The following is a 26,943-nucleotide window of genomic DNA, read 5'->3' on the forward strand; positions in this document are numbered from 1 at the left end:
TGCTTTTACCAAAGTAAAAATGAGTGACGACTTCTTCCACCCTGTATCAGTTAAAAATCGTGTGGACACCTACTACTTGAACTTAATTTTACACCGGAAGAGCCAAATTCCAGAGCTGTGGCTCAACTGGCAATATCTTTTTTTGCCATTGTCTTTATAATGACGGGACTGTGGGTTGTATAGCTTGGGATATTTGTCGACCTCAACAACTCGTCTCTCCTCATCTATTCTTTGACACACACGAGAGACACAGTGACAGCAGAGGTAAGGAGCGAGAGTTGGGATGTATGCTACCATCCCAGAGCAAGTGTTCTTTTTAGGGGCAGCAAGGCTGGAAATAGGATAGTGGCGCTAAGAGTCACGGGGCAGCACATCTATGAGTGCAGAAGTGTGTCTAGCCACCACCAGTGAGGGTTGCACATTGAAAATAATAGGGGCAGATGTTTTGACGCGTGTCGATCGGCTGCTGAGTGTTTTAGCTTTGAGACTACTGCTGCAGGTGCAATATAAGGTGAATGAAATTTCATTTGTGGTGTGCAAATCTTTTAAATAATTTCCTCTCCAGGATAATCTGCAATTTATCCTGAGTTTTCTAAGTATTTTTTCAGTTGTTTAAGCACCACAACTTTTTCAAACGTAGTATGCCAATACTTAAAGGACCACAAATGAAATTACATTAACCTCTATTGCTCTGTGATAACAGCAGCAGTCCCCAAAAGGGCAGCACCAAACAAAAACTATCCTCTTGGCTTGATACTAACATAAATAAGTTGAAAAATATATTTTGTTATGATTTAGTTTAACTGACCCGCTAATATAGAGAATATGAAATAATGATCCATTTCTACAGATGTTAGAAACTTCTTTTGTCACATTTTACCAAACATTCCCTCAAATGGTGCAAAAAAAGCTGCATAAAAATATAGTTTGGGCACCAATAAGCAGGTGTTTGTCCAGTCCTGTCTGTGTGGTCAGACACAACACACCCAATTAAATGCAAAGACATCACAGTGCTGAGCAGACCTGATCATATCGGGCCAGCAAGAGCAAGAGCGTCTGGAAAATGGGTGGTAAAGCATAAAGTCCTGTTACTGCAGACGTTTTTCTATTGTCTTTTGCAGCCAAAGCTCAGTCGTTAGATATGAGGTACCGCAGTTTATGACAAAATAATTTTTTTTTTAAATACAAAGCATCTTTTGTTCAAGTCTGAAAAGCAAAAAGAGCAAAAAGGCAAGGAGAGGCGGGGTCAAAGTCACTTTTTTGCTATTTCTATCGTCTTTTCTCAACAAGAACAAGATCTTTCAACTTAAAGAAACTGCTCTTTACACCTTTTGATGTTAAGTTAAATAACCTTGAATAATTCTTACTATTTAAATTTCTTCCACAGAATTAGGATACATGTAATCCCGACATATACAACAGATGCAACATGGCGTTAGCATGTTTTTACAGCACGGAGAAGGAGTGCACCTGCCTTTCGTCTCTGTCACACCCACCTCACCCTCTGACCTTTCTGACACTCATTTAGTCATCCACGGTGATGTTGCGGAACAAGTAGGCCATGGACTCTCCATTGTGGATGCGGCGTATGGCCTCAGCCAATATCATGCTGACATCCACAGTCTTGATTTTGGGACACTGTAGCTTCTGTACTTCATGGGGGACTGTGTTGGTCACCACCACCTGAGGGCCGCATAAACAGAGACATCACGCTCAGACTTATGCTGACAATGCATGAGAAGACTTAGACGTAACTTTTAAGAGACTAAAGTCTGACACCCTTTCACATCTTAAGACAACGTTCTTTTTTAGTCACACACTATGAGATTTTGCAAAGACTGAGGATCTTGCAGAGTCACTATTTTTAAAATACTACTAGATTTCTTTTGAGGTTATTTCCCGCCCTGCTCCTGGCGAAAAATAATACACCAAACTCCCTTTAAGAAATTTGACATATTAACAAGTCCTCACATGTCCACAAAAACACAAGATAAAAGGCGTTACATGTCGACAGTATTCTTGTTAAGTCTGCATCAATATAATCCATAAAGAAACTGTATTTGTGTACAAACTTTGGATTTTGTCGCCTCAACTCGCAACTTGCCTCCAAAAGTTAGCTGAGTTGTTTTAGTGGGAGGAGACCGTGGAAATGAGAGGCGAACCGTTTCATAAATTAAGATTTCTCACTAAAATAAGTGCTGGTTAGTGGACTGGATACCACTGAATCAAACATGGACTCTTGTTCACTCAACATCTCCATCAGTTTCTCCTCCTTTTCCAAAGTACAAGAGAACCAAGACTTGTTTATGTTCTTGTGCTTTTCTGGAGTCCCCTCCTCGTCTACAACCTACAAGATTTGCTGCTTCTTGTTTGGTGCTGGAGAGGGCGCAGCTGTTGGTTGTTGACAATGTTCTCGTCATTGAACTTCAGTATTTGCATGAGTCAAGACTAAAAACATCTTATAATATTAAACACATCTGATTTTGTGGGACCATCAAAGAGGCTGTTTGTGAGACTGTTTTCATTTAACTTAAAAAGCAGTCGACCAGTGCAGTTTTTTGTCAGGCTGATTTACTGAAACGTTTCAGTGACACTGATGACAGTCACACTTTAAAAGTCACCAGGATTTGATTATCGGAGAATTCAAACTGCGCTTGTGTACTCATTTGTGAGGGGAAAAGAAAACAGAGATGGAAAAATGAGATGGAAATATGTTTGTGAAAACATGGGGGGTGTGTTGTTTGTGTGTCTTGCCTCCTTCACCTGGTTCATGAGTGGACTCTCAAAAGCTTTCAAAACTGAAATAAAGAGATGGCTTAAAAATTAATGGGAATTAAAATTCCAGACCCTTTTTACCCAGCGAGTTCAAATATACCAGATTTGGCCCAGAACTCAATAAGCGTTATGTTCTAAATAATAATAAAAATATTATCAACCTAAATCAGATATCACATGAATACATTTTTGAAGATACTAAACTGTAACTACTGTTTTCTGAACCCTGGGTAGTCAGGGAGGAAGTGAAAACTGAAACTAATAGTTCACAGAAATGCATCTGGTGGAAATAAAGATCATTTCATTGTTCTAGTTACAGATAATTTCATGCCACAACAGTTCAGCTGAAAAACCTTCCACTAGGAGGAAGTATCGTCTTTTACGTGTTGTTTATAAAGAATACATGAGAGCTAATAAAGGAGCACAAATCAGTTTGGTATTTTCTTCTTCCCTTGTTACTTTAGCTTCCTTATTTATATTATGCAGGTATGACACACAAGGTTTCCATTAAAACTCAATAATAACAAGTTTTACTGATTAAACTTACATATAATCTTTAACTAGTGACTCACACTGAGATTAAAGCCTGTTTTGCAAGTAAACTTAAACACATGACTGAAAACAAAAAGTTAAGTGTCCTCACCTCATCAATGGCAGATTCCTCTATGAGGCGCGGAGCATCAGCAGACAGTAAGCCATGTGTGGCCATGATATAAATCTTATAGGCTCCTCTCTCTTTCAGGATCTCAGCAGCTGCAACAAAGTCTCCAACATCATCTATAATGTCGTCCTGAAGGAGGAAAGAGAGAAGAAAAATACAACCTGCAGCAAAGACTTAATGATTTTGACTTTTGGTAGTTTCTTTGTCATGGTGAAAGTATTATTGACCTGATCTGTGGAGGATAATGGCAGGATCATGTGAGCACCACTATGTGGCCACAAATGAGAACTATGGGATGATTGTTCTTTTGCACAGCCTTTTCTTACTCAGTTTTTTATACTTTAATTTATTCTATTAATTTGGTTTTAAACTTGTCTGTATTTTTAATAAACTTCTATTTACCCGATTTTATACTTAAACTATTATTTGTTGTCTTTTGCCTGTGCATAACCTTCGTGTATTATAAGGTGCTACATAAATAAACTTGCCTTGCCAGCGTTGGCTTACATTAGCCACCATAAGCTACTGGTCACACCAGACCACATTAGGCTGTTGCAGCAAAACCTCTATGTTCACTGAATTGAGCATCTGTGAGTTTTACTGTTGTGGATTAAACATTTTATATGTAAAAAAGAGAAAGTGTTAATAATTCTTCAAAAAAAAAAAAAAAAAAAAAAAAAGACATAGTCTCACTTAAAGGTGTAAACAATGTAACTCAAACAGTTCAGCTCACACTTATTCGTGGTTACAGCATAAGGCAAGTTAGATTTAAGACTTTTTTTTTTTTAAACTTCATTTCAATTTAAAATCCAGCAACTTATACAATATTTTTTTTCTATTTTTTACAGCTGTGTCTATGTATCTTACAGGCAAACAACAATAAGTTAAAATAAACCAAGCATATCCCATCTGAAAGTATTTACTTTGAAATAAAACAAAAGGTGTAAGTTGGGAAAAGGAAATGTTAGACAAAAAAAAATAAAGAAAGAAGAAAGGGGAGTTGCGTTTGTGTATATACAGTGGCATCAGGGGTGAGTCAGGTGGGCGAGGTAAAAATACATATATGCTGTAAAGTATGTAGGCGGATATCAATCACTTCACTATGTTAGTATGGCGATAGCAGGGGCCCATCCTTTGATAAATATTTCTTTTTGGAGTCTCAAGGAGTATGTTATCTGTTCCATCTGGTAAATTCCCCATACCAGGTTTTAACCACTTAATTGTGATGCATTTAAGTGCTGCTGCTGTCAATATTTGTCAAAGGTATTTTTTTACTCTCCCATCGATACCCTCTGGTGTTAAACCCAGTATTGCTATCCTTGAATCTTTTATGAGGTTTTGGTAAAATACTTTCTTTAGCACCTCAAAAATCTCTTCCAAAAATGTACTCAACTTAGTGCATGTCCAAAATATGTGGGTATAGATTTAAGACAGTATAATGACACTTGGAATTTAATTTTACAATCACCAAAATTTAATATCAATCACTTATGGTACAGTTCTGCTCAAATGTTTCTTGTGTCAGAGACAAGAGTAGAACAGAGCTACGATATGCCTGGTGTTTGTTGGCATGCTTTCTCTGCCATTTTTTGTTTCTCACTCAGCAAGTGGGATTCCACTGCCTTGATTTCCATCATGCTGATTTGTAAATCAAAATAAATTTGAGTGTTGTTGGTTGAACAACCAACCTGAACAGTGATGTTAAAGCCAGAAGCATTTGGGAATTAATTTAAGAAAAATACATGTTAGCAATTATTTTGAGATTTTACAGTGCAAAGTCAATGTCTTTGCATTTTTCAGAGATTTGAAAAGTTGATTTAAGACATTTTAATACCAATTAAAATCTTATATTTAGATGCATTAATTCAATGCCATTAAAGACTTTAAGGATCCGCAGCAACCTGGCCAGTTATGTTTCTAAAACCACACTGTCAGTGATGAGGCTTTTATAGTGGTAGTAAAGGAATTCATTTACAAGTGCAAACCACTTTAAATGCTTTGAGATGAGATATAATCAAAGATGGCAGAACAGGTGACATCAACAGCTCAACCATGTAGGCTGTAAAAAGTGCATTTGCAACATCTTACCACAATGATGGCAATTCTCCCTCCCACGTCTCCGACTACAGTTATGGGAGGTTTCTCTTTGGCCATCATCACTGCAAAGGAAAGCAGAAATTGTTACCGATGAGAGCACTCTGAGGAGGCTCTGTGAACTGTATCTCACCTAATCAAAAACAAATCTCAGTAGATTGGGTAAAATGGGTTGAGAAAATGTTTTGTGATTTGGGCAAATCTGCACCCCGAATTATGGGGTCGTTATTGGATGATGTAAATGATTTGTAGAAATTCTGTTAGTTATACAATGCCGTAATAAATTTAAAAATGGCAATCAAAAGTAAAAGAAAATTCCCCCCATTGTACCCCACCTACCCCTATGAGATTAAACTGAAATGCCAAACTTAGTACAGCACATGCCATGCAAAATCAAATGACAGGGTTTTCTGCCCAGGATACCCAATCAGAAGGCAACTGCCTGGACACACACAACCTCAGGCCCAGGCTGTGGCAGGCATATGGCAGCAATCTGCATATGAACCAATATGCACCAGACAGTCTTAATTCACACAGGACAAGAGTGGTTGACAAGCACTGATGAGAGTTTCTTCATACACACTTGCCAATGTTCTGGGGTCAGTCCTCAGTCGAACATCACTGCTGCCAGCGACTACTTTTACATGCACACAATAATCCCACTGCATCTCACAGGGCAATCACAGGAGATGCAGCAGCTGTGTCTTTTGGGCCAATGTCACACAACAAACAAAATGTAGTTTAGTTTGTCATATCTACACAGCTTCATTTGTTATTGTGAATACAGCTGAGCCAGGCTGCTGTCCAACGCTGTCCATCTCCAGTCGCTGAACCGACTACTTTGCTCCTGACAAACTGGAAACATCCTGGTGTCATGTCATTTTGGTTAAAATAAAACCATTCTACTTTTCAATCTGATAGACATACAGAAACTGTTATGACAAAGGTTAAACAAAATCATTTTTAAAGATTATTTTTAGGGCTTTTTACTTTTTTATAGTGACAGGAAAGTGGGGAGAGTGTGAGGGGGAATGACACGCAGCAAAGGGCTGAAGGTTGGGATCGAACCCAGGCTGCTGCAAAGAGCTCAGTCTATATGGGGCACATGCTTTTGCATGTGAGCTTGAGGTCATCCCTAGTTAAGATATTTGCGAGTAGGGTTGTACGAGTAGACATCTGTCGGCACGCCCCCCATTTAGAGAAGCAGGCAGGAGTACTGACACGAAAGCAAAGCACTGCTGTGGACTGGGGCAGCAGCAAAACATACTTTAGCCACCTAAAACAAAGTACCACCTGCTAAAAGCTGTATCAGTTTAAGTGTACACTATATTAAGAGTGTATATTTACCACTTTGCCTTGCTGTCAGACAGCCTGTCCTGATGAAGAAGCCATTAACTGCATCAGTTCCCCATCTATGCTCTCATGAAAGCCACCAGACTCCATTGACAAAAACAGTAATTTAAGCTCAATGTTCACAGGAGCTGCTGGTCTACAGCTGCCTCGATCAGTTTCTCCTGTAGTCAGCAATGTTAGATCACTGTTTTTCTTAATGGAGTCTGGCTTTGAAGAGACAGATATATCGACTTCAGTTCCCCATCAGAAATCACTGTCTGATGGAGAGAGCTTCTAAATATGGCATACACTTAAACTGATATGGATTTTTTGTAGGTGGGCTTTTCTCTTAAGTGGCTAAAATACATCTTGTTGCTGCCCCCATCCACAGCACAACACTGCTGTGCTTCGGTGACCGTACTCCAGCCGTGTTCTCCGGAGTGAGGGCATGCCGACTGACATCTACTGTAGGTTATACACTGACGGTGGATAAGTATCTATGATATATGTACCTAACCTACAACTAAAATAAAGAGTTTACGAATTGAAATTAGACTGGGATTAGATTCAATACAGCACATTTAAGCGGCTACCCATTAAATACATTTTTTTGAATACATAGCAGAATTTAAAAACCAGCTGCATCTGAAGTATTGTTGTGCATGTAAATGTAGTCATTCAGAGGGTATAAGGAAACAATCAACTGGTAAACAATCAGCCAGCCAAGCCGATTGTGAAGGAAAAAAGTATAAAGAAGCAGAGACAGGAGGAGCATGCCTTGCAGAACACTTGCTGAATACCGTGAGTTCCCACAGCATCAGAAAACCTGGCAGTGTCACATTCAGACTTTTATCACTATTAACCAAAATAACAGCAAAAGCCATGTTGTTAGCAGTACACACACTTCTCAAAAAAAGATGTTTTTACAGCTTGCTGAGATACTGCAACAAGCTACCTGAGAAATGTTTGGTCAGATATCTTGAAATTAATTTAAGATGAAATAATAAAATCCAGTCATCAATATTGTCCTGACAGATTTGATTAGGTTAAACATTGCGTTACAGAAAATTCTGCCATAGAGATAAAAGTGTTAACTAAATATTACTGTTGATAAAATAAGTTCTGAATCGTTGAAGCAGCAAACTAAAACTTTGATTTAACATAATTTTAATGCTTAAACGTACCAACAATTCCATTCGTAACGTTTCTTCTTCCCATCATTAGATGTTAGGTTTCAAAAGCATGCTTTGTAGTTCTCATCACATGCAGTTATGACCAAAAGTTAATCAGGTTTTAGAGAGCGGGTTTAATATGGGTGCACCATGTGTTGATTGGCAAGATGAGTCCAGATATTTAAGTAAAAAAAAACAATAAAAAAAAATGTTTGGCATGGTTCTGGTTTGATTTATGGGTTTCAAAATAAAATCAGAACACAACAAAACAAAGAAGAGTTTGGCCATCTTGTAGAACAACGGTCTGGAATCTTAGAGAGGTGCGGTAAACATGTCAGCTGCTGATTTCAAGTCAAACATGCCATGCAAATAGCACTGAGTATGGAGCACACTGTAGCTGATTGGAAGTTTTATCAATGCAAATCTGGGCACTAACATTCATTTTGTGCATTTTTCACAGATCCTGAATCCAGACTGTATTTTCACAAGATGCAACGCAAACCCTTTTTCTAAACATGCACCAATTGAGGAACCATTTGAAGAGGAATCATTTCATAGTCAGATGTAAGTTATGTTTACGGTCGTACTTGGGAGCTCTATGCCAGGGAACGGAGCTTGTTGTTTGCCTGCTATTACCAACAAATAAACACCACGTTAACACAAATGCACAAATATTTGACATGACAAACACATGATACCAAGACTTGGAAAATCCTCTTGCTAGGTTGACACAAATGGAAAATATTTCACAGCAACAAATTAGCCTCACTGTGTTAAGAATTTAAGTCTTCTTATGGTTGAAGCAATTTCTGAGTTGTTCCAAAAGGAGGATTTTTTAAGTCAAGGGTGAGAATAGAAACACAAGTAAGAATAGAAATATTTTTTACTAAATAATAAAGTGAATACTGGACGCAAATACGTCGGAGTCATTTGCCAATGACACAATCATTTGATATTTTCCTCACACCGAACCATTAAAATGGCCTCACCAGGAATTAAACCTGCAAATATGTTAAGATCTATGAGTCACATTAGTATTTCTCACCAAATATTAATATTTCAAAATTACGGTATTTGCCAAGAAAAAGGCAGGGACGATGTTTTCTATGATTATTAAGCACGTCACTCTTTGTAAGTTTGTAAGTCTTTGTAAGCAGCTTGCGGAGGATGCAGCATGAGTAGAGGTAGTGTATCTGTGGAATCAAAACATGCAGTGACACAGAAAATCAATTTCTTGGAGTATGGTTGATGGCATGAGTGAGAAACAGCAGAATCATCAGCTCAAAAACAGGTTAGCACAAGTAAGAGCTGCATTGGGTTGTCATTATTAACAACTTGAAGCACTGTGGAGTTAAACTAGTAGAAAGTATGAGACATTTCTTGTTAAATTTAACCATGGTGCGACAAATAAAAAGGAATCTAACTGTGAGAAACAAGAAACAGGGACGTGCTTTCTGTAGAGGTAAAATCTATCAGGCGCTGGACCTACTAATCTGAAAAGACAACCTGCAAAAAAATGAATAAATAAATAGATAAATAAACAGCTCTCTACAAAAATGGGTGTTCTTACAAGGAAGCTCCAGTCCTGTGTGTCCTGTGGTGTTGCGTACACATGGTGGGGAGTGTCTTCCGTCAGCCATGTCAGACTCTGAACACTGAGCCTCACCATGAATCACAGCCAAACCTAAACGCAGGCGTTCTGCATAAGACTGAGCCCTGGGAAAATGGAGAGTAAATAGATAACATAAATTTATGTACACATATTAAGTCACAAAAATTGCAAACAACATCAGACATCTATTAAAAAAAAAACATCTGTATTGTCGATTACTTCTGGCATAATGTCATGTTTTTATTTTGAGACCATTAAAGGAACAGTGTGTGGGGCTTTGTGGCATCTAGTGGTCAGGACTGCAGACCACAACCCAAAGCGACGCCATAGCGGCGTGCCTTCGGTGTGACGTGCTTGTTTTTTCGTCCGGCGCACAGCTCCACGGACCTGCTTCTCCCTCCAGTGTTGTGTCAGATCCCAGTTCCCCCTCGGGCTGTGTCTCTTGTACTGTTTCCCACAGAGCTCTGCCCTGTTTGAAAGGCGAAGGAAGCCCGTATGTGGAAAGACGTCGCCTCCGAGATGTAGAATGTGCATTATAGAAGAGAAACACACATTTCAAGACCGCTGACTTGTATCATCAGAACAGACATGTCCTGTGATTTTCAGCCTCCTTTCATATTTAATAGAGGGGGGACAATACCTGACAGTCATATTCTCAGCTGTCAGGATGTGCCTCCTGTAAAGGGGAAATATAATCATAGAAGGCTGAAAATCACAGGACATGTCTGTTCTGATCATACAAGTCAGCAGTGTAAAGCTCAAGCATGTGGGGGCCTCCTTTCATATTTAATAGAGGGGGCGACCACATCTAAAAGTACAGCTGTCAAGATGCCCCCCGCCACAGGCCTTTGCCACCTTGCTCTCGAAAAAAACCCAGGGAAAACCCTGCGACCAGCTGAAACTTCTCCATGTGCCAAGCGTGAACTCCCTGTTAGGATTCCTTCAGCGTTCATTGTTCAGGAGGTTTTTACGGGGAGCCAAATTATCCACAGTGGTCTCTTCCTCTCCAAAACAAACTAACAAGGTGATTCAAACTGTTAATAATACTGAATACAGCCGCTTCGCGTAGAGGAACTGAGTTTTTCCGATGCTGCTCGTTAGAGAGGGGCTTTTAACTAGAGTGGCAGACACAAAAACGCAAATGGCCCTATCCATTTGGGCCTCCTCCTTATGTAGACAAACACGATTCCTATTTTCAGGTGATTTCACACATAAGAAAACATTCTTATATTTAATTTCTACCAATATATTCCCCCTAAATTCTACACACTGGACCTTTAACATGTAATTTCATAGATAGATAAAATATGTTAATTTTTATCTACCAGTTACCTTTTAGCTGCTGCTGGGGACTTTGCCACAATGATGGCATTTCTGTAATCAGGAATCTGAGAGGACGGAGGAAAACAGGAGTCAATGATTATGTCTGAATAAGTGATTGACTTCAGCAGGGTGACCAACGCTTAAACTTTAACAAACACACAAAGACATTGGAATGGGATTATCACCTCTTCTTGGATGTACTGAATCAAGAAAGGAGAGGCACGCAAGTTGTCCACTGGAAAACTGAAGAAGCCCTGGATCTCCTTCTGATGCAAGTCCATGGTGATGATGTGTGTTAATCCTTTGGGGTTAATGACAGATTATTGGCATGGTCGTCCTCCCAATTAATTAATTAATATATATTCAGTTCAGTCGATCATATATAACAGTTTGATTAATATTAAAAAAACAACACTGACGGTGAGACATACACAAATCACAGGGTGAGATGTATTTTGTTCTCTTTACCTGCTTTCGCCAACATTGAAGCTAACAACTTGCTCACTATTGAGCCCCTCTTCCTCATCTTGCACTGTTTGCTGTAGGGAAAGTAAGGGATGACTCCAATAATGTTCTTTGCACAAGAGGTCTTGAGGGCGTAGGCCATGACCAGCAGCTCCATGATGGCTGTGTTGACATCTCTGTGTGCATTAAAAAAATGTAAAATTTAGCTAGTGTTAATCTTAAAAAATGTGTAACAAGATCTCACTTACAGGTGGTGATTTGTATGGAACTCAGATATTATACTAACCGTGGTATGGTCTGGATGATGAAGATAGTTTGTCCACGAACTGATTCTTTCACATCCACTCTAGTTTCTATTGTCAAGGAAGAAATGACACAGTCAATTCATTTAGCAAAGGTGCTTCATGTTTTCGGTAACTGTATCCCTTCACCGTGAACACACCACTCATCATCAAATACTGACATTGATAGAGCATGTATAAACAAATAAGAGATAAGACAGACTTAATTGTTATCCAACTGTATAAAGTCCAGTAAAGTACATAAGATAAAGTCATAGTGAAACAGAATAATGTGTCTCCTGATGCAACATTCAGTAGCAGTGAAGCAACATTCAAACTATGCATAAGGTGCAAACAAAACACTATGCAAAACAAGGTACAAAAATGAAGTGCAGGTAGTCAGACAGGCTAAGGTAACCAGTAAAGTGAGGTGAGGTGCAAAGTGACGAGTATCGAGTGTGTGTTTGTGTCGGAGGGGTGGTGGCAGCTGCTGGGTGTTCAGCTGTTCAATTCAGTGCTTTATCAGAGCTTTAAATTTCATATCCCCAAAATATAACGATTTATCTGATAGTGCAGCTGAAGTAAAATAACCACATTTTGAATTAGTCACATCCTGTTGTAGGGCTGAGCAGTAGATCAATAATATATCAATACTGTGATACCAGAGTAGATATCTACCTAGATTTTGGATATCCTAATATCATAAGTGTTGTGTTTTCCTAGTTTTAAAAGCTGCATTACTGTAAGGTGATGTAATTCTCTGAACTTACCAGACTGTTCGAGGCTAGCTGCTGTATTTGTTTGCCTTTACACACTTAGTCATACTATCCACATTACTGATCATTATTTATTAAAAATTAGTCAACCCTGCAATATTGTCACAATATCAATATTGTGGAATGTGGTCAAAATACTGTGACATTTGATTTTATCCCTATCGCCAAGCCCTATCGTGTTGTGTATAGTGCAGTACATATTACGCACATCTAAATAATATGGCCTGCTACCTTGTTTGATAAATGGACAACAGTCAATAATAATTTCAGGACAAATACATCTTAAAAACATCAATGCAAAACATGCACGTTAAGTCTGTTCCCTCAGATTTTGAGGTAAGATATCTTTTTGATGACAGTGACAGTGTTTGTGGACACCTGCATGTATGATTACATATTCTCGTGTGTGAGGGTGACTAACTCAATCATTATTGTGTATAACATGGGTTTTTTAGGGATGCATTGTTGTCAGGTACTATGATACACTGTGCCTTAATTTTGTTTTCTATTAAGCCTAAAATTATTGACAGATACAAACAAATATTGTATATCACATACAGTTGCAATCAAAATTATTCAACCCCCATTGCATATTAGGCTTATTGGCAAAATGTACAATTTTTCAGCTGTTTGCAATAAGCAAAGTAGACAAGAACAGTTGAAATAGTTTAATAAAACTAATATTACCATGTTTTTTTTTTCCCAAATTCAACACAAAATGCTACTTTTAATCACTACTGCAGTCTCAAAATTATTCAACCCCCTGTCTCAAGCACACCTGATGCAACTTATCACAATTATTCAACCCCCTGTTTCAAGCACACCTGGTGCAACTATTCAAGGGCTTCATTAGTTCAGGTGTGCTTGAGACAGAACACATAAATACCTGGACTGGTTAGGGTTTTGTTGAGAGTGACGTTTGAATGCATGTTAGAAATATGGCTAAGTCAAAAGAAATGTCCAAAAAGTTCAGAGAAGAAATCATTGCCTTGCACAAACAAGGAAAAGGATACAAAACAATAGCAAAAGCTCTGAATGTTCCTAGAGATACAGTTGGAAGCATAATTCGCAAGTTCAAAGTTAAAGGAACATTGGCTACACTACCTGGACGTGGCAGAAAGAGGAAACTATCAGCGGCTGCCACCAGATTCGTGAGGAGGCAAGTGGTCAAAAACCCTCGAGTGACTGCAAAACACCTGCAGCAAGACTTGGTGGCAGCAGGCACTGAGGTTTCAGTTTGTACAATAAGGGGCATACTAAACACCGAAGGGCTCCATGCCCGGACTCCAAGACGTACACCACTACTGACCCAAAAGCACAAGAAAAGTCGGCTCCATTATGCTCAAAACCATATAAATAAGCCACAGAAGTTTTGGAATTCTGTTCTGTGGAGCGATGAAACAAAACTGGAACTTTTTGGGCCTATGGAACAGCGGTATGTCTGGAGGAACAAGAATGAAGCATATGCTGAAAAGAACACCCTGCCTACAGTGAAGCATGGCGGTGGCTCAGTGATGATCTGGGGCTGCTTTGCTGCCTCTGGCACTGGAAACCTGCAGCGTGTGGAGGGCACGATGGATTCAGTCAAGTATCAGGAAATCTTAGGTAAAAACGTCGTGCCGTCTGTGAGGAAGCTGAAGCTTGGGCGTCACTGGACCTTCCAACAGGATAATGATCCCAAGCATACCTCAAAGTCCACCAAGGCTTGGTTTCAGAAGAAGAAATGGAAGATTCTAGAGTGGCCGTCACAGTCGCCTGACTTGAACCCCATAGAAAATCTCTGGTGGGATTTGAAGAAGGTGGTTGCAAAACGCACACCCAAGAATATTACTGAACTGGAGGCCATTGCCCATGAGGAATGGGCTAAGATTCCTCAGGAACGCTGTCTGAAGCTGGTGTCTGGCTATGCATCACGTTTGCAGCAGGTCATAACAGCAAAAGGGTGCTCTACTAAGTACTGAAGATGCTTGTCATGAAGGGGTTGAATAATTTTGAGACTGCAGTAGTCATTAAAAGTAGCATTTTGTGTTGAATTTGGATCAAAACCCTTGTAATATTAGTTTCATTGAACTACTTAAACAGTTCTTGTGTAATTTGTTTATTACAAACAGCTGAGAAATTGTATATTTTGCCAATAAGCCTAATATGCAGTGGGGGTTGAATAAATTTGATTGCAACTGTAGCTGGAATTATTTCCTGTAATACCTAGAGAGGCCCACTTTTTAAGACCTTGGAGTGTTTTTAGGCAATTCGCCTTCACATTCCTTTGCATGTTATGTATTGTATTTTTTTAATGTGTGTAAATAAATAAGAAACAAGATAAAAACTGTGTCACACCTTCATATTTTACACATTGTATGTTGTTGTGATGCTACCCCAAACCAACCTCTGCTCTTGTAATACAGATGCAAGGCACTCAGGTAGCCTAACTCAAATTAAAGTGCTTTGTTTTATAGTGTAGCTAGCTAAATACCTGACATGTTCATTTATCATTTACCCTATAAAACCACAATATTCTCTTCACCTCTGTTAGACTCCTGAAAGACCACAGACTTCCCCAGCTCGACTCCCAGCCGCCTGTGGAACAAGGGCACACATTTAGAGATTAACCATATCTGAGACACAACTGTCACGACCACATGATATATTTATTTAGCACACCATTTATTCACTCTAGACTACACGGACTCTCGTTGGCGAAAACAGCTCCAACAGCTGTTGTACAACATAAATTACTCACTAACATGAGGCTATAATGCCAGAAATGTCCCGTTGTACTTACTCTGTTATCTTCTTGGCCAATTCTGTGCATGCTACGGAGGAGTTAGCGGAAAATACGCGATAGCCACTTTTCGGGACATTCATTGTGGCACTGCTGGTGGTTTATTTTTCGGACACTGACAGCAGCGGCACCTTTAATCAACTCACCACCGCGTTAGTTTCTGATTTTCTTATGACGTTGTCGTTAGCTTAACGTTACAGGCTACCTAGCTAGCCACCTGCCGCACACTCGCCTGCTAGTTAAGCTAATTACGCGAAATGACCTTCAGTGTGTGACGTAAACTTAGCTACAGCATAGCTACAGAGCAAACATTCATTACTGTCTATTTTCTACGTATTTGTCTAATTGTTCGCGGACTCACAGCTGTTACCTGTCACCTAACTTGTGTTGTACTGTTGCTAACAACTGTCCTCGCTTAAAACTACGGTAGCCCCTCTAGGTCAATCTTGCCAGCTGCGCTTTGCGGGTATGAGTAATGGTGAGTCATTTCAGGTTAACGGTATGATTTGGTCTTCGTGTACAGTAAGGTTTAAAGGTTTCGTTGATTTTTTAAAATGCATTTTAAGTTAATAAGCAACATTATTTGTTGATGCATCACGTGCATTTCATTCTCTTTTTTTTTTTTTTTAAAAAAAAGTAAAATGATAGTTTTTTTCTAATCTGGATTGATACAGTTGTGTCCATGTAATCGAAAATGTAACTAGTCTTAAAATAGACTTTAATGCTTATATGTCATGCAATGGCTCGTGAAATGGCGTGTATTTGAAATAATATATTCATTTGTTTATAACCATATAATTAGGCTGGTGTTATCCTAATTAACAGGCTGATATCTGATGATCTGTGGATTTATCACATTTTAAAGGGTGACTTCAGTATTTCTCAACCCGGACCCTATTTTCCCATGTTTTTATTTCTCAGTATCTAATGAAGACAACAATTCTTGAAACTGGCTCAGTAGTGAGTGAGAAGACTGCAGCCAACAGCAGTGAAACAGGTTGCAGTGTTATCACTTACTACTGAGCCAGCCAATTGTGTACGGTTACTTAAAGTACACTGAAAGTGTAAACCTTTTGCCACCAACAGGCTCAGACAAAAATTCTAAGTGTCTGACGACATTATGGAAAGGATCCCTACAGAGAAAGACCTTTTTATTCAAGAGTAAAGTCCTTGTTGTTTAACTAGAAACAGCCCCCAAGTTGCTATCACAACACCCACCAGAATCCATTTAAATAAACAGTAATTTAAGCGCGTATAGAACCAGCATATTTTCATATTTAACTAACTGATTTAAGGGTTTATTTCAACCAAACCAGAGTTGGTGATTGTTGGTTTTATTTTGCCTCTGTCAACTTTGAATAAAGTGCGTTTTGTACTGATAAAATAACTGTATATTTAAATGGAGTCTGGTGGGCTTGGTAAAAACAGTTTTGGCTCTGCTTATTGTTTAAAAAGGATCTTACTCTTTAACAAAAAGGTTTTTCTCTGTAGGGATCCTTTCTATAATGTTGTTATTCTAAGTGTCTGATGACATTATAGAAAGGATCCCTACAGAGATCGACCTTTTTACTGAAGAGTAAGTTCCTTGTTGTTTAACCACAAACAGCCCAGAAATTGCTATTGCAAATCCCACAGTAATTTTATCATCCTTTTTTATCCCATGTTTTTGTTTCTAAGTGGCTAAGGGTAACAACTTTTTTTTCTTAATTGGTCCAGTAATGAGCAAGAGTTCTGCAGCTGGCAGCAGCAAAACAGGCTGCAAGGTAATCACTCAGGACATGTTCACATTGTCTAAATATGTCCGCTAAAAGTGTTTTTTTTATCCCTGTGGAGAAAGACATTTTTGTTAAAGTGTAAGATCCCTTTTTTTAAACAAGAAACAGACCCCAAATTGCTTTTACCAAGCCCACCAGACTCCATTTAAATATACAGTTATTTTATCAGTGCGAAACACACTTCATTCAAAGTCGACAAAAGCAAAATAAAGCCCACAAAGACTGTCTTGGTTCATTGTTCCACTGTTCCAACAATCACCAACTCTTGTTTCGGCAATAACAATTTCAGGGCTGTTTCTGGTTAAACAACAAGGATCTTACACTTGAATAAAAAGGTCTTTGTCTGTAGGGATCCTTTCCATAATGTCGTCAGACACTTACAATAACAATCTGAGCCTGTCAGTGGCAAAAAAAAAAACACTTTTAGTGGACCTACTGTATATTGATGGTGCTCAACTGCCCACAGAAGTTTGTTTTGCTACTGCTGGCTGCAGCCCTCTCGCTCAGTACTGGACCTTTTCCAAAAGTTGTTGTTCCTATCAGTCACTTTGACACAACATAGGAAAATAGGGCCCAAGTTAATATGAAGTTACCCTTTAAGTGTCAGTGATTAGACAAGATAATAGCAGTTAGCCTGTATGTCATTCAACTAAAGACCTGTATGCATAATCTTTGCCTTCAGTTTTTGGACAGATGGGGCACCACCTGAAAAGCTACATTACTGCAACTGTCCACTAGATGTCATTACTCATTTGCACCGGACCTGCAGAGTGGAGTTATGTCTCTGGATGTAGCATAATGAGATCATGGGATTTTTGTTTTTCTGAGCAGAGTGGGTTAAAGGTATAACATTATTTATATGACCCAGTTTGATTTTGCAAGTGTGGGTGCACAGACTGTAGAAACAATTACAAAGTATTACAGAATGTGTCTGAGTTCCTCTGTGGGGACATAAAGGAGCAGAGTGTGTTGATCAATCATTGACTAAGTCTCCATGTTTGTCTGATCAATAACAACCTCATCTGACCAGGACCAGCCACATTTAAAATCATAAACCTGTACAGTGAGAAGGAGGGGCAATACATGGACTCTGATTTTATTGCTTTTAACTGGGAGTGCCTGGGGTGGACTTGAATAATATTCACCGAAGTTAAAATATTTACAGTGTGATCGGCTGGTATAATAAGAGGATTAAACTCTGTTGTTGGGCAAGGTGGCACAGGTTATTCTTCCGAGACATTTGAGATACAGCAATCCTGGAAATATGAGATGTGACAAGCCTAAGCACATGTTGTTCCCCAACTTGATTGTTAATGGCATACTCTGCAGAACTCTGTCAATATTTAACATGGGTACCTACTGTACATTGATCCTCCCCATTCAGGCAGTAAATCACCTTAATCTAGCTTTTCTTGCAATATCTGATGTCTTCTCACTGCTCCCGTTTGCTCTCCTTTGACAGCTAACCCACAGCTTCCTGAGTAATTGACCCCATTTGCCCGACCCAACCCTGAAACTTGATTCAAAACACTGTCTAGTTTTCAGCTGCCACAACACAAGATAACCTTTGCCACAACAAAGGTGGAAAATGTATGCATTTGAAAAAGTGCACTGAGAGCTGCGTGGCTCTCTTGACGGTGTGTGCACATAATGAAAAGTGTGAAGTAATGAAAAAATGGACGCTCCTATAATCTGAATCTTGTCAGAAGCATAGAACAAACAAAATGAAATACGCCTGCCCTAATTCTGATGGACGTCACACTGTTTAATTTTGTGTTTCTACATTTACGTCGGCAGTGCTTTGTGAGCAATTCAATATTACAGGTTAATCTCCTGGATAGTCTGGAATGGTGACGACAACCACAGAGGTAAAAGGTCAGGGTACGTGCTCCTTTATCTTATTCCAGTGTCATAATCTTACATCGCATCCATGCTCACCCATTGCATGTGTTACATATCTGACGCTCTTATTAGGGATTTGTTTTCTATCTCATCATGATTTCATCAAACACCACCTACAAAGGTGAGGTGGGTAGAGGGAGAAAGACGGAGGGAGAGACAGAGAGAGGGAGGGAAGGGAGAGTGTAAAAAGAGAGTACAGAGGCTCCTCCTCGTTCGCTGCGTGTGTTTCTTGTGTTTTTTCTGCCTGTTCTCCACTCACACTCTCGCTCAGCAGAGATTCAGAGGTGGAGAGCAAAGATTCTCACTGGGAAAAAAAGGGGGGGAAGGGAAAACAGATTTTCTTCCTCTCACATCAAAAAAAGAGACACAACCAAGAAATAAAGGTAGTGTTTATTTTTGAGGGGGGGGGGGGGGTACTGTCATCATCAGCCCTGCCTTCCTTCTGCACGTGCTCAGCTCTGCACAACTGTGTTCCCAGATGGAGAGGATGCAAGGAGAGGGAGAGGTGGACCACCTGGAGCGGCCGAGCCCACTGACTGACAAGGAGAGGGTGATGATCCAGGACTCCTGGGCAAAAGTCTACCAGAACTGTGATGATGTCGGGGTGGCCATACTTGTCAGGTATTTCTGTTTGTTAGATTTACTCCTGTTTGATGAAGAGTTCAGAAGATATTTGATAGTGTGACAGAGAAAAATCATGGTGGAGAGGGTTATAAATGCTGAGTATAATTAGAAGGGAGACTGATTAGCAGTTGCATGCCACACGAAACTGCATCTCATTCTATTTTGGGACTTTTCATCAATTTTCTCCTCATTTCTTCAACTTTAATTAGTTCACCACTGATAAGGTCAAATTTGCATTTTGTCTCTTCCCCCCTCATTAATATCACTGCACCTGCTCGAGCCACTGATGCTTTTCTCTCGCAGACATCTAACTAAATCAAGTTAAACCCAAACCGTGGGATTATCCTCCCTCAGTTGCTGAAATCAAATGATCTGACTGACTTTACAAGTTTCCACTCTGTCCAAAGGAACTCAGTCGGTTGTATTTCCGCACGTGATATTCTCACCTCTCCTCCTTTTTCTTAATCCTATTTATGAAATAGGAGAGGCAAAAGATAAACATTATAATCCATCAGTCAGACATCTTTGGCACCAAAAAGGGTTTCCTCCCCTGCAGCAGGTCAGTGTTTTGAATGCTTGTATGGAGCGCCGGGGCAACCTGCAGTCAGACCTTTAAAATGTCCATCATGTCTCTGCAATCACAACATTCATCATTATAAGTATTGCTGAATATTATTCATCTGTCATTTATACATTTCAAGGCAAGCGTACAATTTCATTGAAGCGTTCCTGCAGTTGTTTTCACCCCTGTTGTTATCTCGCTTTAATGTTTACTTTGAGAGCAGCGAGAAGAAACAGCTCTAAAAAGAACCATCTGCAGGGAATCTGGAAATGGTGTGAGGGCTTTGACGTCCTTCCACGTGTGACGAGATTCGCTGCATGACACAGCGTGCCTACATAATCCTTTCTGATTGCAGGGGGTGAAAGTTGAGAGGGAGGTGAGCAAACGCAGGACGCAGTTTACAGCTACAGTCAGTAAAACGAATGACTATTAGGATTTAGCTGCAGCACAAATCAGAATCTCATTCCTCTTCTTTCTGTGATAAAATTCAATTAATTTATCTCACTTTCCCCGTATTTTCTACCTCCACATTCCTTCACAAAGACCCTACGACCTTCAGGAATTTGAGGAATGAGGATTGATCGATAAGCATGACCATGGTAAATTCTCCTCGCGACAGTAAATAGTAGATCATTGTCACTCCACCTGAACCTCATTGCCAACTTAAATCCTTTAAGCTAAATGTCTCAAGGTTAAAAGATCTACAGTAGCAAATTCTGACGCTGTCTGAAATTAGAAACTTTCTCTGGAATCAGCTTTTCGATTAGTCTTGAAGAATAGATAAGAAAGGATTAAAATACATACAAAGTACTAATGAGGCTATTTATATGCAACCACAGGTCCTGTAATTACAAGAAAGAAAGATTAAACACCCTGGTTCCTCATACATTGCTCCACAACTTGCCAAGGCCTTTCACCCACAGGTGACAGATTGAGACACCACCTTCCATCGCCTCCCTTTTCAGCCATTTTAATTGACACTTGAAACTAATATCCAGCCATATGCTTCAGAGCTAACAGAGAAATATTTGCTTCCTTTTTGTGCTAGTTGTTGCAGAGACAGTGGGAGATGGGACATCAGGTTGAGATAGCCAGCAACCAGATGCATTGGCCCTCTTCCCAGACTGTGGGAGGGGGGAGTTTTTAGGCTCTTCTTTGCTAATTCTCTGTGATACCTCTGGGGGTCAAACCAGGATATAATTCAAAGGAAATTTCTTTGAACTGAGTATTTGTTCTTAGAAAGAGAAGGATGTGCAAAGAAATGGGCCTGGAACTTGTGCAAAAATAATACTTATGCCAAATGAAACATGAAATGCGAGCTATCGTTGCTGTAAAAATAATTCTCAGCCATACAGTAAAAGAAAGGCAGCTTCAGTAGTGCTCATGGTACCCTGAGTAATCATTTTTTTCATGTCGCCCTCTCTAATTAGCACGTTTCACCTTTTGTTAGGAATTGTGAAATCATGCAGGATCCTGGGCCCTACTTTTGAGGCATGACAGGAACCATAGTACAGAACCAGTCAGACACCTGAGCCAACAGGTTCACAAGGGGGGACCACATATAGTAACAAGACTGTGTGAATCCAGAGACCAGATTTCTGCTGCAAGATATGCTTTCAGTTATAAACTCAGTTATATAAATCCTGTGGCAACGGATGTTATTTTTCTGCTTTATTCGCTGCGGTCAGCAGCTCTAAAGCTCAGTGGTTCGGTTGGTTCAGACTGGTGTCACTTCCAGGGCATTGAAAAAATGTTGCTTGGGCAATGGCCCTCACCATCAGGTGCACAATACACCCTTTAGCGTCTATATGAGATCCAGTGTAAACCCATCCCCAATATTATTATTATTATTGGCAAAGTCAGCTTAAAGGGACAGGTTACCCTAGAATCAAAAATACATATTTTTCCTCTTGCCTGGAGTACTATTTCTCAGTCTAGATAGTTTTGGTGTGGAGTGTTGAAGATATCGGCTGTAGTCTGCCCTTTCTGGAATATAATTGAACCAGATGGCACTCGGCTTGTGGTGCCCAAAGCGCCAAAACAAATACATTCAAAAAGCTCTGCAGCAATGTCTCTTTCCAGAAATCATGACCCGGTTACTCAAGATAATCCACAGACCTTGTTGTGAGCAGTTTCATGTAGGGACTATTTTCTTTCTGTCAAACTACACCCTCGAAGTATATTAGCACACAAAAAGGAAGTGTGCATCTACTCATGAACGTGAGACTCCTGCTCATGACAGCTCAAGATGTACACATGAATGGCGTCCTCCTCGGCTGAGCTGTAACATTAGCTAGCTTAGTGGTGCTAGGTGAGCTAGCAGAAGATGCACGCTAACTTCTGCACAGTGATACGGGGATGGATGTAGTTTGGTAGACAGAAAACAGTCTTTGGATTATCTGAGTAACCGGGTCATGATTTCTGGAAAGAGACATTGCTGTTTAGTTTTTCAAATGTATTGTTGGCACCTTCAGCACCACAACCTGAGTGCCATCTAGTCCCATTATGTTGGAGAGAAGGCAAACATTGCTACAGCCGATATCTCGGTCATTTAGCAACTCACACCTAAACAATCAAGGTTGATGAATAGCAATGCAGGTAAGGAGAAATATATGTATTTTTGGTTTTGAGATGAACTGTCCCTTTAAGGCATGTGGGAGTATAGGATGATGGGTCCAACAAGCACAGGACATTGACCCAGAAAACCGCTGTCCTTTTCCCGTGTAGAACTACAAGTCAGAGTTGAGTTATTTTGTCACGTCAGTCATCGTCGTTAGTCACGTGAACCACCAACAGTTGTAAAACAAGAATTCCTCCCTGACACTATCAGAGTTAGATAAACCTTCTGGAGAAATATACATACATTTTATCTGATGCTGCAAGATTTATTTCTACACTCTGACCTTTAATATGATTTATAGGCCTAACTAAGGGGAAAAAATGTGACCTCACATTTGCCCCATGCACATAATTATACAATCACCTGCAGAAAAACGTATGAGGAATTATTAATAATAAGAGGTCAACTTATCAGCAGAGAGCTTATCATGCCTGCTACTGAATCACTTCATGAGCCAAAGTATGCAGAAGAAAAAGTCAGGTATGATAGAAGAGAATGTACGTGCAAAGTCATCAAACAAATGTGTTCATCTGTTGTGGTTAATAACTTTAATGTGCCATTTAATGTCATACTTCCCCCGCAGTTGAGTGTTTTTCCTTCACTTTTGAAATTCTTTTCAAATGTATGGGATACACGCCGTACCCAGATAATAGTTTAAAGCAAACATTTAAAGGGAAAATATGCAGCACTCTCATGTCAGTGCTGATATTTACTCATGGTATCTTGCCAGCTCAGAAAAAAAAAATGGACGTGGGTTTGCAGGATCGAGTTGGTGCAGGCTGAAGGGCGATGAGATTAGCGGAGCTTCGCAGCAGCTGCTCATACTCATATCTCTCATTTACTCTGTTTCGCCTTCCTCCTTTGCAGGCTGTTTGTGAACTTCCCCTCATCCAAGCAGTACTTCAGCCAGTTTAAGCACATCGAGGAGTCGGAGGAGCTGGAGAGGAGCGCCCAGCTTAGGAAGCATGCTCGCAGAGTCATGAATGCCCTCAATACAATGGTGGAGAGCCTTGACAACGCCGACAAGGTGGCCTCGGTGCTGAAGGTAGTGGGCAAGGCTCACGCACTTCGACACAAGGTGGAGCCTGTGTACTTCAAGGTAATAAGAGAGTGACACACCCACACAATCAGAAATTAACTTTAAAGGTTAGTTTAACAGTTAAAGCTGCCTAAGGGGTTTTTGACCATTAGAGGGCACAATCCAGTAAAACAGTGAGGACGCTTGGGTGACAGTGGGAAACACCAGAGCTCACTGTGATAGGTTGAGAGACATGTGTCAGATAAGAAATTATGTCATACAACATATAGTTTTTGAGTCATTAATAGAATAATGATTCTTAAAACTGCTAACCAATGAGATAAAATCATAGACTGTCACGTCACCCATTGGTTGGTGGACTCCCATTTTTTAGCCTCAAGTGTGCCATTTTGTCACCATCTTGGATTTTTGGAGCCAGAAGTGATCATATTTGGATGAGCTAACTAGCTGCTAATTTTTGCTAGCCAAAAACAGGCTTAAAACCATTAAAACAAAATGTTCTTACTAGAAAAACTGTATACTCTGTATGCAGTCTTTTAGTTCAACCAAACACTGAACAAGACTTTTTTATGTGACCAAAGCATTACAATTAATTTTCATGAACTGAAAACATGCTGATATAGCAACAGCTATGGCTACACCTATACCCGCACACAGACTGGCCAATCATAACGTAGCATCAGGTCGGCTCAGACCAGGGTCCAACACAGCTTTGCTCCATTGACTCTAATGCAGTCGTTTCAGATTTCCTTCATTTTCAGGCTGGTTTTGTGGATTTGGAGCTAAATGTTGTGCCTGGGGCACGTCGTGTATTAATGATACTCGTTACCTGGAGAGGTTGGAAAAAGATATACATTTCTTCCCTGCTCCAAAACCAAAATCAAACCCTGAAAAGTGTAGGGTTAGCTAGCTAGCTACTGAAGATATAGCCTACTGAATGTATACACATGCTGCTTTTGCTTTTTAATGATTATAACAGTGAAACAAAGACTGACCCTGCTGTACAGGAACCAGTGAAGGGAAGCAGGGAAACTTTGCTGATATTCAGCCAGCTGTGTGTCATCGCATTGTGCGCAGATGAATGTTGTTTGACTTCCACTGGAGATCCCTGCCCGTCCGCCAGTGAAGGTCCAGGTGCTGGGAGCAGCACAGGGGCGAAGTCAAACACCGTTCATCTGCACACACTGTGATGCCACACAGCTGGTTCAATATCAGCAAAGTTTCCCTTTATATTCATTGTCTTGTGTGGCGATCAGCAGTGATGTGGTGGTTCACTTTTACACTGTGATCTGTAGCCTATAGTTCGGCTTTAGCTTCTAACTATCTTTGTCTTTTTAACCTGTTGTTGCTGCTGAATCAGTTTGACATCCTGGATATATCCTTCAAACACAGACTGTAGACCCCTCTGTCTGCTTCTCTCTGGAATCACTCATTCATTTCACCAAAAATATGATCATATTTCTTCAGGGAGTGCAGTTAGTTACAGTGTGGGCTCCATGTTTATCAGCAGGGCCTAGCGAAAGATCAGTTGTCTTAAGTACTGTTGTGTCTTGTCCAGTTCCTGAGTGGTGTGATACTGGAGGTCCTAGGAGAAGTGTATCCGGAGGTGGTGACACCAGAGGTGGCCGCAGCGTGGACCAAACTCCTGGCAACCGTCTGCTACAGCATCTCAGCCGTCTATGAGGAAGTGGGCTGGACTAAGCATTCAACTTCAACTGGGTGAGACTTTTAGTGTGGTTTTAGTGGACAACAATCTCCAAGAGACTTTTAAGTTTTGGGCCACGGCCTCCTAAGAGAGGAATGAATTAACTGTACTGACCTTTGAAGGGAAGTAATGTATCTAGGGACAAATACAGTTTAATATAATCTAAGATAATCGTGGGCTATGGGACATACACTCAGAATAGAGACGGGTACTGTAGCCTTTTCATTGCTAACTGTGTGTGTGTGTGTGTGTGTGTGTGTGTGTGTGTGTGTGTGTGTGTGTGAGTGTGTGTGTGAGAGAGAGAGACAGAGAGGGACAGGGAGTGAAAACATAAAGCTCTTACAATACTCTTGTAAAGGACCAAACTATTTAAAGGAGTGAGCAAAGAGGAAGAAAATGCAAACGTAAACCCGACAGTGGACAAGAGGTCACATTTGACTTGGATGTGCCTTCTACTGAATGTGTGGATCTGGAAACTGCCATGTAAATATTTTCCAAATATCATGTGATGTTTCCTTTCCTCCCCTTTCTTTTATCAGTCTGTACTACTTGTGTTTACTTAACGGGATATTAAGGAGACATTTTTACATTTTTAACAGTTAATTGTGATGATTGTACATTTTTTTTCATTATAACTCACCTTTGTATCTGTATCTAACACAATTTTGAAATAAAAATACAAAGAAAAGCCTCATTTTCACGATGTTAAATCCTTTTAAACTTATAGCTGCTCTAATCTGATTCCCCTGCATGTCTGTGTTGTAATAATTAGACCTTTTCTCTGTCTCGCTTGGCCTACTGCTCCCTTCTTCTCTGCTTGAGTCAGCAGTGCTAAGTATGAGCTGCTGGAAGTCACTATTTTTACCCCCATTTATCCCACTGTGTTCCATCTTTTCATTAGATATTGTAGGAAGACTGCAGCAATTAACTGGTTTTATCAAGATATATGATCATTTGATTGGTATCTGTTAATTCTTGCGGTAAAAATCAGGCTACCCACAATATCGAGGTTGATTTTGCTTGCTGTGTTGACGACATGGGGGCGAGGTGGGTTGTTTTCAGAATAGAAACACACAGCATGCTCTGTTTACCTCCTAGTCCTGCCTTGATCCTAGCTAATCCTCTGAGCTAATCTTCCCAATCATGAGTGAGAGCCAAGAGGAAAGACAGGAATAGTCAGACTGTTACACCACTTTTTGCCATTCAAGCCTTTCAATGGAAGGAGAAGTCTCAGTGCTTTGAACCATCATCGGCCTTGAGGCAGGAGATCCTTGGGGTTAGGACCATGTGTACCACTTTGGCGGTCCTCACCACCATCGCTCTGATCCTGCGGCAGAGATTCTCCAACAAAATCAAACCGTGAGTACTGATCCAAAACATTTACTAGAATAAAATGTTGGCATTTTACATTTTATATTACATTTGTATGTTTCATATGTGTCA

At 40.0% G+C, this 26,943-nt stretch overlaps 2 protein-coding genes across 3 annotated transcripts; one reads left to right on the plus strand and one right to left on the minus strand.

Moving 5' to 3' along the window:
* Positions 1-313: 313 nt before the first annotated feature.
* LOC117268276 (phosphoribosyl pyrophosphate synthase-associated protein 1) lies at positions 314-15,696 on the minus strand. 2 transcript variants are annotated; one of them, XM_033644589.2, is made up of 11 exons: positions 15,274-15,696; positions 15,016-15,068; positions 11,721-11,787; positions 11,438-11,610; positions 11,155-11,270; positions 10,979-11,034; positions 9,605-9,750; positions 8,622-8,663; positions 5,525-5,595; positions 3,419-3,565; positions 314-1,683 (listed from the first exon to the last, which is right to left on the minus strand). In XM_033644589.2, the coding sequence occupies exons 1-11, from the start codon at positions 15,354-15,356 to the stop codon at positions 1,525-1,527; spliced, it is 1,113 nt and encodes a 370-aa protein (XP_033500480.1). In that variant the 5' UTR covers positions 15,357-15,696; the 3' UTR covers positions 314-1,524. The 2 variants fall into 2 exon arrangements, with proteins under 2 accessions (XP_033500480.1, XP_033500481.1); XM_033644590.2 differs by lacking the exon at positions 8,622-8,663.
* Positions 15,697-19,179: 3,483 nt separating this feature from the next.
* LOC117268175 (cytoglobin-1-like) lies at positions 19,180-26,194 on the plus strand. Its single transcript, XM_033644394.2, has 4 exons — positions 19,180-19,333; positions 19,429-19,571; positions 23,624-23,855; positions 25,354-26,194. Exons 2-4 carry the CDS (start codon positions 19,429-19,431, stop codon positions 25,516-25,518), a joined length of 540 nt encoding a protein of 179 aa, XP_033500285.1. The 5' UTR covers positions 19,180-19,333; the 3' UTR covers positions 25,519-26,194.
* The last annotated feature ends 749 nt before the right edge of the window (positions 26,195-26,943 follow it).

Source organism: Epinephelus lanceolatus, chromosome 18 (assembly GCF_041903045.1).
Source record: "Epinephelus lanceolatus isolate andai-2023 chromosome 18, ASM4190304v1, whole genome shotgun sequence".
NCBI classification, from domain to species: Eukaryota; Metazoa; Chordata; class Actinopteri; order Perciformes; family Serranidae; genus Epinephelus; species Epinephelus lanceolatus.

Coding starts and splice junctions, on each gene's coding strand:
- LOC117268276 (XM_033644589.2), bottom strand. CDS start 15,356: ATGAATGTCCCGAAAAGTGGCTATCGCGTATTTTCCGCTAACTCCTCC. Junction 11,271..11,437: donor TTCAATGTTGGCGAAAGCAG/GTAAAGAGAACA, acceptor TTAACCCCAAAG/GATTAACACACATCATCACC. Junction 11,035..11,154: donor TTCAGTACATCCAAGAAGAG/GTGATAATCCCA, acceptor CCGTCCTCTCAG/ATTCCTGATTACAGAAATGC.
- LOC117268175 (XM_033644394.2), top strand. CDS start 19,429: ATGGAGAGGATGCAAGGAGAGGGAGAGGTGGACCACCTGGAGCGGCCG. Junction 19,572..23,623: donor GGGGTGGCCATACTTGTCAG/GTATTTCTGTTT, acceptor CCTCCTTTGCAG/GCTGTTTGTGAACTTCCCCT. Junction 23,856..25,353: donor TGGAGCCTGTGTACTTCAAG/GTAATAAGAGAG, acceptor TGTCTTGTCCAG/TTCCTGAGTGGTGTGATACT.